The sequence below is a fragment of the Entelurus aequoreus genome, linkage group LG22, assembly GCF_033978785.1.
Source record: "Entelurus aequoreus isolate RoL-2023_Sb linkage group LG22, RoL_Eaeq_v1.1, whole genome shotgun sequence".
In the NCBI taxonomy this organism is placed as follows: Eukaryota; Metazoa; Chordata; class Actinopteri; order Syngnathiformes; family Syngnathidae; genus Entelurus; species Entelurus aequoreus.
In genome coordinates this window covers 11,519,538-11,531,767 of record NC_084752.1, presented here as the reverse complement: position 1 = coordinate 11,531,767, position 12,230 = coordinate 11,519,538, and the positions used below count along the sequence as shown (strand labels likewise).

Genomic DNA, 12,230 nt, shown 5'->3' with positions numbered 1-12,230 from the left:
GTGTATAAGCAAATATTTACTCAGAAAGTTACTTTTTTTTAACAGAATAATATGTACACTACCGTTCAAAAGTTTGGGGTCACCCAAACAATTTTGTGGAATAGCCTTCATTTCTAAGAACAAGAATAGACTGTCGAGTTTCAGATGAAAATTCTCTTTTTCTGGCCATTTTGAGCGTTTAATTGACCCCACAAATGTGATGCTCCAGAAACTCAATCTGCTCAAAGGAAGGTCAGTTTTGTAGCTTCTGTAATGAGCTAAACTGTTTTCAGATGTGTGAACATGATTGCACAAGGGTTTTCTAATCATCAATTAGCCTTCTGAGCCAATGAGCAAACACATTGTACCATTAGAACACTGGAAAGATATTGCTGGAAATGGGCCTCTATGCACCTATGTAGATATTGCACCAAAAACCAGACATTTGCAGCTAGAATAGTCATTTACCACATTAGGAATGTATAGAGTGTATTTCTTTAAAGTTAAGACTAGTTTAAAGTTATCTTCATTGAAAATAAGGACATTTCAATGTGACCCCAAACTTTTGAACGGTAGTGTATGTGTTCCACTTCAACTCGCCTCAGTCATTTTTTCAATGGTTTATCAAAATGTAGTGTAGTCTGGAATCCACACCCTGGATGACATATTCCATGAGAAAATACATTTACAATCTGATGAATGGTCAGTGGTCACAAATGTTTTTTATTTGAGAGTAGGTTTTGTTTAGGTAACAAAAGGACACCTCGTTAGACAAACACGTCAATGGGCAAATAAGGAAAACAAGTAAGCAGAGTACAGCATATGTCATGAATAATTTCACAAGACAAAACACTAATGTGACAGATTTAACACTGTTTAAAAGCACTTAGCCCTTCCAAAAGCATGTAGACCTTGTAGTGTACTTGCAAATATATTTATTTTTTATATGTTTTTTGTAGCAAACTTTTCAAGGCCTGGCAACATTTATGAGGTTAAAGTTAAAAACACTTCTGTATTTTGGACTTTATAACTAAAATGTATATAAGCAATAAAAAGTATTTTTTAAGTGTGAATATTTTCAAATACCCTCTTTTTTCCCAAACCTAAATAAGAAGTAAGGACATTTGCTGCATTTTCAAAGGTATGAGCCCCATTATGATCTCCTACCTCAGGGATTGGGTCAGATAACAAAATGTAGAGTTTCTCGTGCGCACTATCCCGAACGCCACACCATCGGGCCGGGTCAAAGTTCTGCCAGATGCGTCCCAGGCATATGGCAACCCACTGGCGTAGAAGGGGATGGGGGTCCGAAAGCTGCTCCAGGCAGTTTGCTATTAAGTTGCCCTGCAGACAGGCCTCCTGGTGAAAGGAAGGAAGGAAGGAAGGAAGGACACACGCTGATGAGTCGATGGAAATAGTCAACATCAAGCAGACTGCCAGACGTGGACTCTTTTAACGCATGAGCCAATAAATCAATACTAACCTGTGGCCTCGCGCTACAATTTAGTCACTTCAACCCAGCCCACCCTCATTCCACTGTCAAACAAAGCTAATTGCTTGAATTAGACGAGCAAACAAAAATCCTTTTTCAAAATCCTTTACAACCTTTAAGAAGGTAAAGTGCATCTGGAAAGTAGTCACAGCGCTTCACTTTTTCCACATTTTGTTTTGTTACAGCAGGCCTGGGCAATTATTTTGACTCGAGGGGCCAAATTTACAGAAAAAAATGTGTCTGGGGACCGGTATATCTATCTATCTATCCATGTGTGGATGTGTGTATATATATATATATATATATATATATATTAGGGCTGCAACAACTAATCGATTAAATAGATTAAAATCGATTATAAAAATAGTTGCCGATTAATTTAGTCATTGATTCGTTGGATCTATGCTATGCGCATGCGCAGAGGCTTTAAAAATAAATAAATAAATAAATAAATAAATAAATAAATTAAATAAACCTTTATTTATAAACTGCAACATGTACAAACAGCTGAGAAACAATAATCAAAATAAGTATGGTGCCAGTATGCTGGGTTTTTTCAATAAAATACTGGAAAGGACAGAAATGTAGTTTGTCTCTTTTATCCGATTATTAATCGATTAATCGAAGTAATAATCGACAGATTAATCGATTATCAAATTAATCGTTAGTTGCAGCCCTAATATATATATATATATATATATATATATATATATATATATATATATATATATATATATATATATATATATATATATATATATATATATATATATATATATATATATATATATTATCTTTGTAAGCTGTGACAATCTGCTGTACAGTATGTGGGCTTGGGTCCTATTTTTAGGAACACTAATACAAAACCTCACAATAATGTCTGATTGAATGCTAAAAATGTTATGACAGACCGCCTTAAAAAACGGAAATAAATTTGACATTTTTTTACTAAATGAGACACCCAGAATGTACATGAAAATAAAGAATGTGGGATTTACAATATTAACTATTAATGATAAAACACCCCCTCTGGACCGACATATTTTACAATAAAGCGAAACGCAACAAAAATGCAACACACACAGCGAAATATGAATGTGAAGGGTAAAAATACAACCCACCTACAATCTGATACATTTGATATATCACTAAGCTTTAGAACTTTGTTGTAAAAATCTCCTTCCGCGTCTGTCCCTGACACCCGCATTTCAGGCTGGCCGCTCTGGAAACACTCTGTGGAAACGCTCCCCACCCACAATGCTTGGTGCCTCGTCTGAGCTGCTGTGACTTAGATTACCATATTAACTAATTAGAAGGCCATAGTAGCTAGCAGAGGTGTGGACTCGAGTCACATGACTTGGACTCGAGTCAGACTCGAGTCATGAATTTGATGACTTTAGACTCGACTTGACAAAATGTAAAGAGACTTGCAACTCGACTTAGACTTTAACATCAATGACTTGTGACTTCACTTGGACTTGAGCCTTTTGACTTGACATGACTTGCTACTTTCCCCAAAACCCAAATCTTAAAAAGTTATTTGGGAGCGCTCCGTAGCTTTCATTTTATACGTGTCTGTCTGTCTATCAGCGTGTGTGCTGCCTGTCAGCTGGTGTGCTGTCAGTACAACAGCCAATCAAATTAGTTATACGTTGTTTTCATCACACAGCATTCATCCAATCAAATTGCAGGACAACCACCGAACAAGAGTTGTCAAACAATGCGGCAGAGAGAAACAATTACGCCAAAGTTGGTTTCGTTCGGGTATAAAAACTACGACTTGGTCAACAAAAAACGAATTGCGTATGCAAATCACGCAGTTCGAATATTACAGACGGAGACGCAACAACTTCCAACTTCCAACTTCGTTCGACATTTGAAGTTGCCCAAAGAAGGGTAAGTTTTGAATGTAAGATAACGTTTATTGGCTAAGTAACATGACTTTTATTTGCTGTGTAGTTAAATCAGTGAGGCTGTAAACTCACTGCTAACGTTATAACCATAGACATGTTTTAGGGTACGCAGCATCGAGCGCTACTGCCTACTGGCGCAGACGAGACGCGGGGCCGCCATCTTGGAGTGGTGATCCGCTCCACTCAGTGCAATTCATTTGTCAGGAGCAATGAACTGTCAGTGCATTTAATTCATTTTACCTCACTGAATACCACTGATTTCACGCGGTTTTTTGTCATACGTGTAGCTATGATAACGGACACATGTTTTGGCAAGTTTTATTATTCATAGTTTGCTTAACAGTAATATAATATTCTTATACGCTATAAGTGACCAGACGTCCGAGATCAAAACTGGGAATATAATCCCAGAGAAGGGGGAAAAAACGGTAAACTATTTTTAAATTGAAGAAACAATATGATTAGGTTATATATACATGCGTGTATCCTACATAAACAATGTATGAATACATTAGATATCTTAGGGACCTATAGACTGTATCTCTGTTGCTGCAGCAGCAGAGAGTTTATTCTGTCTTGACACTTTGTATTGATATTTTGTATTACATTCTTCCCTTAAATGATCATGTTTACAGTGATTGTTATGTATGTATTTTTTATGTATGTCGCTTTGGATAAAAGCGTCTGCCAAATACTTAAACATATATAAACACCTGAAAGTCTTTATATCAGCTAAAACCACCAATTTGTTTCACTACATTCAGAACAAAACCAAATGCTGTTTTACCCAACAATGTTAGTATTTGAATATTGTTACTTAAAGACTTATTCCTGGTTACAATTATACTGTTAAGAAAGTATTGTCTTATATTTTGCCTAAAATGAGAATGCATCATAATCAGTGGCGGCTGGTGAATTTTGTTTTAGGTGGGGCTGAAAGTTTGTAAACCAAACCCCTGTAGGGGGGTCATCCTCCAACAGAAGATTTATTTGTGATTTTCACATACAAATATTGAAGATCTTTGCTCCTTCTCAACTCTGTGGTAATATTATTTTCATAAAATACAACCAATAGTATGTTAATGTTTGTTTTTGCAAATGTGTTTATTCTGTAAAGGAATGAGTTAAATGTTTAAAATTGTTTAAACTATTAAAATTACTGTTAATAGTGCTATTATGAATTGCAATGTCAGCACTATTTTTTTTCTTGCAATTTCAAATGCACTTGTTTTAATAAATAAATACAGCGTTTTAAAAGCATACACAATCTGTGTAAAAATATTAGTCTGTGGTTAAAAGGACATGAAAGGACTCGAAACTCAAAATGCAGGACTTGGGACTCGACTTGAGACTTTCCAGTCTTGACTTTGGACTTGACTCGGGACTTGCCTGTCTTGACTCGGGACTTGACTCGAGACTTGAGGGCAAAGACTTGAGACTTACTTGTGACTTGCAAAGCAATGACTTCGTCCCACCTCTGGTAGCTAGTATATCATACAAAAGCACAAATTCCAACCACTGAAATACTTTGTATAGTTCAAGACTTACGGTCATTAGAAAACATCACTGTACATCATAACGGCGGCTACAGTTTCCATCTTAAAGGTCTAAAAAATTATTTGGGAATGTCCGGCGGTCCAGATTGAAAAGCTTAATGGGCCGCATGTGGCCCCCGGGCCTTAATTTGCCCAGTTCTGTGTTACAGCCTTATTCCAAAATGTAATAAATAAATGTTTGTTCTCAAAACTCTACAGATAATACCTCATTGTGACGATGTGTTTTTTTAAATTACATTTTGCTAAAAAAAAAAAAAATAATATGTACAAAAATATTCACAACCTTTGCTCAGTACTTTGTTGATGCACCTTTGGCAGCAGTTACAACCTAAATCCTTTTTGAATACGATGCCACAAACTTGGCACACCTAATTATTTGCAGCACCTCTCAAACTCCATTAGGTTGGACGGGAAGTGTTGGTTTTCATCCAGGATGTCTCTGTATATTGCTGCATTTATCTTTCCCTTTTTCCTAACTTGTTTCCCAGTTCCTGCCGCTGAAAAACATCCTTACAACATGATGCTGCCACCACCATGCTTTACTGTAGGTATGGTATTAGCCTGGTGATGAGCGGTTCCTGGTTTTCTCCAAACAGGATGTCTAGGAGTCATGCCAAAAAGTTCAATCTTTGTCTCATCAGACAAGATCATTTTTTTGTCATGGCCTGAAAGTCTTTTAGGTGTTTTGGCAAACTATTTACCATCTGGCAACTCTACCATACAAGCTTGATTGGTGGATTGCGGCAGACATGGTTGTCCTTCTGGAAGGTTCTTCTCTTCACAGAGGAATGCTGTAGCACTGACAGAGTGACCATCAGCTCTTGGTCACATGCCTGACTAGACTAAAATGAATGCAGCAATGTACAGAAACATCCTGGATAAAAACAATCGCTTCCCTTCCAACCTGATGGAGCTTGAGAGGTGCTGCAAAGAGAAAAGAGAGAAACTGCCCAAAGATAGGAGTGCCAAGCTTGTGGCATCGTATTCAAAACTACTTGACAATTGTTTCTGCCAAAGGTGCATCAACAAAGTATTGAGCAATGGCTGTGAATACTTAAGTACATGGGATTTTTTTTTTTACTTTTTATTTTTAATACATTTGCAAAATGTTTTACGAAAACATTTTCACACTGTCATTATGGGGGTATTGTCTGTAAAATTTGAAAACATAAATTAATCTATTCCATTTTGGAATAAGGCTGTAACATAAAATGTGTGAAAAGTGAAGTGCTGTGAATACTTTACGGATGCACTGTAGTCTCTTCCTGTTTTTTGATGAACTACTGTGTGAGAGATAAAGCTTGTATAGTTGATGGAATGGTTCACCTTATAGTCACTGCAAAGCAACATCAATAATTACTGCTCTGTTCCGCACTCTTGCTTTTAAGTTGTTTATCTCTATATCAGGCTTACGTGATGATTAGTATTGGAAATGCATGAATTCATGCTTAGATGTTTCATCAAGTTGTACAACGAAAAGGTGACTTCCAAACATAATAACGGATCACAGCCGTTACAAGCCCAGAAGTCTTATGCTGTTGTTACAGGTGTCTTTTATCCACATGAGAGGAGATTATACTACAAAACCCAAAACCAGTCAAGTTGGCACGTTGTGTAAATGGTAAATAAAATCAGAATACAATGATTTGCAAATCCTTTTCAACTTATATTCAATTGAATAGACTGCAAAGAGAAGATATTTAATGTTCGAACTGAGAAACTTTTTTTTTTTTTGCAAATCATCATTTTTACCACTGTGTTACATGGCCTTTCCTTTTAACAACACTCAGTAAACGTTTGGGAACTGAGGAGACCAATTTTTGAAGCTTTTCAGGTGGAATTCTTTCCCATTCTTGCTTGATGTACAGCTTAAGTTGTTCAACAGTCCGTGGTCTCCGTTGTGTTATTTTGGGCTTCATAATGCGCCACACATTTTCAATGGGAGACAGGTCAGGACTACAGGCAGGCCAGTCTAGTCTCTTTTACTATGAAGCCACGCTGTTGTAACACGGGCTTGGCATTGTCTTGCTGAAATAAGCAGGGGCGTCCATGATGGCGTTGCTTGGATGGCAACATATGTTGCTCCAAATGCTGTATGTACCTTTCAGCATTAATGGTGCCTTCACAGATGTGTAAGTAACCCATGCCTTGGGCACTAATACACCCCCATACCATCACAGATGCTGGCTTTTAAACTTTGCGCCTATAACGGTCCGGATGGTTCTTTTCCTCTTTGTTCCGGAGGACACGACGTCCAGTTTCCAAAAACGAATTTGAAATGTGGACTTGTCAGACCACAGAACACTTTTCCACTTTGCATCAGTCCATCTTAGATGAGCTCGGGCCCAGCGAAGCCGGCTGCGTTTCTGTGTGTTGTTGATAAATGGCTTTCGCTTCGCAAAGTAGAGTTTTAACTTGCACTTATAGATGTAGCGACAAACTGTAGTTACTTACAGTGGTTTTCTGAAGAGTTCCTGAGCCCATGTGGTGATATCCTTTACACACTGATGTCGCTTTTTAATGCAGTACCGCCTGAGGGATCGAAGGTCACGGGCTTAGCCGCTTATGTGCAGTGATTTCTCCTTATTCTCTGAAACTTTTGATGATATTACAGACTGTAGATGGTGAAATCCCTAAATTCCTTGTAATAGCTCGTTACAAAATGTTGTTCTTAAACTGTTGGACAATTTGCCCACACATTTGTTCACAAAGTGGTGACCCTCGCCCCATCCTTGTTTGTGAATGACTGAGCATTTCATGGAAGCTGCTTTTATACCCAATCATGGCACCCACCTGTTCCCAATTAGCCTGTTCACCCGTGGGATGTTCCAAATAAGTGTTTGATGAGCATTCCTCAACTTTCTCAGTCTTTTTGCCACTTGTGCCAGCTTTTTTGAAACATGATGTAGGCATCAAATTCCAAATGAGCTAATATTTGCAAAAAATAACAAAGTTTACTAGTTCGAACGTTAAATATCTTGTCTTTGCAGTCATTAATTGAATATAGGTTGAAAAGGATTTGCAAATCATTGTAGTCTGTTTTTGCCAACTTTACTGGTTTTGGGTTTTGTAGATTAAAATCATCATAGGTCACAAGACATGTTTACATTTGCACAATTGAGTCCGAAAAGAAGAAAACGCTTAAATCTTACTGCTTTTACACAACCTCACTGATAGTTTACTCACTTGTAGTATAAAAGCAAATACATTTTTGGTGACGTATTAGTATTAATTCTCCCTTCCTAATGTAATGTGTTTCGTATAATTTGTGTGGTATTCCATCATGGTGCCTTCCAGCTGAACGCCGATATTAAGATTCAGTGATCAGTGACGATGCCATCATGAATGCAGTTGTTGGAGGAAAGGAGGAAGAATAATGGAGATGTGAAGCGTTCAGAGAGTCCATTGGTTATGCTGGATATCATCTATTATTAAAGGGGAGAAGTAGGGGCATTGAGTAAACACTAATATGGAGAATGTGTTTCTGAGCATGTGCTCGCATCGTCTAAAGTGTTATATTTATAGTTAAGTTCTCAGAAGACAGGGTTTCAAAGTTGATTAAGGATACAAGTCATTAGGGAGAAGAATGACTCAAATAGCGCTCCATACCAGACAGAAAAACCACAGCAGAGAGCAAAAGACAGTGAAATTATTTTATCGTGGAATTGTTTGTATTACATCAGGTGGCTTCCTACCGAAAGTGAAAAATAGTGTTGTTCAACCAAGCCAGGATGGCTGTTGTGCAGCAAGCAGCACACAAACTACACTATATAGCCAAAAGTATTTGGCCACCCATCCAAATGATGAGAATCAGGTGTCCTAATCACTTGTATGTGTATACAATCAAGCACTTAAGCATGGAGACTGTTTCTACAAACATTTGTGAAAGAATAGGCCGCTCTCAGTGATTTCCAGCGTGGAACTGTCATAGGATGCCACCTGTGCAACAAATCCAGTCGTGAAAATTCCTCGTTCCTAAATATTCCAAAGTCAACTGTCGGCTTTATTATAAGAAAATGGAAGCGTTTGGGAACAACAGCAACTCAGCCACCAAGTGGTAGGCCACGTAAACTGACAGAGGGGTCAGCGGATGCTGGAGCGCATAGTGCAAAGACTTTCTGCACAGTCAGTTGCTACAGAGCTCCAAACTTCATGTGACCTTCCAATTAGCCCACGTACAGTACGCAGAGAGCTTCATGGAATGGGTTTCCATGGCCGAGCAGCTGCATCTAAGCCATACACCACCAAGTCCAATGCAAAGCGTGGGATGCAGTGGTGTAAAGCACGTCACCACTGGACTCTAGAGCAGTGGAGACGCTTTCTCTGGAGTGATGAATCACGCTTTTCCATCTGGCAATCTGATGGACGAGTCTGGGTTTGGAGGTTGCCAGGAGAACGCTACATTTCGGACTGCATTGTGCCGAGTGTGAAATTTGGTGGAGGAGGACTTATGGTGTGGGGTTGTTTTTCAGGAGTGGCCCCTTAGTTCCAGTGAAAGGAACTTTGAATGCTCCAGGATACCAAAACATTTTGGACAATTCCATGCTCCCAACCTTGTGGGAACAGTTTAGAGCGGGCCCCTTCCTCTTCCAACATGACTGTGCACCAGTGCACGAAGCAAGGTCCATAAAGACATGGATGACAGAGTCTTGTGTGAATGAACTTGACTGACCTGCACAGAGTCCTGACCTGAACCACACAGAACACCTTTGGGATGAATTAGAACGGAGACTGAGAGCCAGGCCTTCTCGACCAACATCAGTGAGTGACCTCACCCGTGCGCTTTTAGAAGAATGGTGGAACATTCCTACAAACACACTCCGCAACCTTGTGGACAGCCTTCCCAGAAGAGTTGAATACTTTTGGTTATATAGTGTTTGTATTCCATCAGGTGGCTTTTTAGCGAAAGTGAAAAACAGTGGTGTTCAACCAAGTCAGGATGGCTGTTGTGCAACCTATATCAGTACACATTTTAAATGCTGCCTCTGGTAAAAGCTTAACACGTATAGGTTTTGCGCACATTTGCTTTCTTTTATTTAGACTCAGCGAATTGGTGCTTTACGAAACACTTGTAGCAAAAAAGTGTTTAAAAAACTCTTAAGACAAAATACAAATATAATTGTAAATTGTTCTGGAAATGATGATAGGTAAGCAGTGTGGCTTATGTAGATGTGTAATTGCAGAAACATCTTCTTGGACTGCACGTGCTGCATGGCCTTGACAAGATGTGGACGTGTATTTTCTTTAGGGTATTTGTTTCTTTGCAATAAAGTTGTCACGGGTTGGTTTGTCTTAATCAGGGCTTTCCAACAACTAACATTGCAGGTTTCTTTCCAAGGGGCCAAAAAATTACCACGCACTACTGCAGGGATGTCAAACACGCGGCCCGCGGGCCAGGTTCAATCTGGCCCACGAGATGAGTTTGCTAAGTGTAAAATTGAGCTGCATTTTTAAATTAAATAAACTGCTGTTCTAAAAGTGTCCATTGGATGTCGCAATAGCAATTCTGTTAGGCAAACAAATAGAGGCGATCGATATATACTTGATCGGGGCAAGAGGTACACGGTAAAGCAGGGCTGCGACTCCTCCCCCTCTACCCAATGTAAAACAAACAGGAGTAAAATAAACAATCGGTAACCCCACTTAAAATGCTGCATGAGACAATGCACATTGATATAGTTCTGTGGAAATGATTGTCTTCTGTGCAAATTTAAAGAAAGTCAACAATGGAAATGACAAATAAGGTAGTTGATACATAGAAGCGTTTTTATTTATGCTTCATTTTGTTTTTGTTCAATCATAGATGTGGGCTGTGACTTAAAAGTTTACAAATTGGTTTGTAGAAACACTGAGATTAAGTCTAATTTCATTGCGTTCTTCATGGTGTTTTTGAAACTGCACCAATGTTTTTCCTCAGACTTTTTAACTAACTTGAAGTATTTGGTCAAGAGGATTATTTGTGATATGTACATTTTCAGAATGTAAAACAAAGAAAACAATCTTAAGTTGTCGTAGTTGTATTTTTAAGCTAGTATGCCATGATTTGACCCGTCCGGCCCACGTGGGAATAGATTTTCCTCCATGCGGCCACTGAGCTAAAATGAGTTTGACACCCCTGCTCTACTTGGCTGTCAAACCTCCAAATTACAATTATACCCACTTTAAATAAGTATTTCTTAGTTTATGAAAACAATGGCAAAAATATGCTGTTTAACATATTGTTAACCATTACAAACATTTCGGAATGTCATTTACCATGAAATACACTTGAAAATGTAGCCCATATTTTTTTAAACATGTCTAGGATTTTATCATCTTATGTTTAAACTTGTCTTCTGCCAATGCATTGAAGGTGATAATTCAAACCTTTTAATATTCTTCAGCATGAAGAGGGACTTTGTTGACCTCTATTCACCCACCAAAGGGCACCAAACTAGCTGTCATGTAAGTTAAGTTAAAGTACCCATGCTTGTCACACACACACACACACACACACACACACACACACACACACACACACACACACACACACACACACACACACACACACACACACACACACACACACACACACACACACACACACACACACACACACACACACACACACACACACACACGAGGTGTAGCAAAATTATTCTCTGCATTTGACCCATCACCCGTGATCACCCCCGGGAGGTGAGGGGAGCAGTGAGCAGCAGCGGTGGCCGCGCCCGGGAATAATTTTTGGTGATTTAACCCCCAATTCCAACCCTTAATGCTGAGTGCCAAGCAGGGAGGTAATGGGTCCCATTTTTATAGTCTTTGGTATGACTCGGCCGGGGTTTGAACTCACGACTGGACTATGGGAGTTTGAAAGTCTAAATGGTGAGCTAAAGGAGTGACTAATATTTTCAATTACCTTTTTCGGTCAAGCAACACCAGTCTATCGTGTGCCTCCTTGAAGTGCCACATATTTTGAATCACCGGGGCTAAAGAATAAAGAAACACTTAGCAAACCAAGAAGTGTAGTTTTGTGTGCTAGTATGGCACTATACAGAACAGAAGAAAACAAGTTAAGATAAGATAAAAGATTTCAAGCTATTTTTTGTCACAGATTAATTACAAACAGTACATAAGATGTAGTTCTAAACTACTGAACATTTTCTTTGCTGTAAAAAGTGATAAGTTACATTGTAGTTATTTACAGAGCTTGTGCAACCAATGACAATCTGTTTACACACCTGCAATGGAAACGCTAAAAAAACGGAGCAGTGTACTGAAACAAACTGTACTGAAGGTAAAAAAAGT

At 38.7% G+C, this 12,230-nt stretch overlaps 1 protein-coding gene across 8 annotated transcripts in view; it reads right to left on the bottom strand.

The window, feature by feature from the left end:
- rptor (regulatory associated protein of MTOR, complex 1) overlaps positions 1-12,230 on the bottom strand; it is a 401,659-nt gene that overhangs the window by 109,714 nt on the left and 279,715 nt on the right. For all 8 annotated transcript variants that reach the window (XR_009823861.1, XR_009823860.1, XM_062033466.1 and 5 more), the window contains one exon: positions 1,147-1,338. Coding sequence is in view for 6 of the 8 variants with exons in the window: in XM_062033466.1 (XP_061889450.1) it covers positions 1,147-1,338 (192 nt within the window). In the remaining 2 variants the exon portion in view is untranslated. The remainder of the gene's footprint in view (positions 1-1,146; positions 1,339-12,230) is intronic.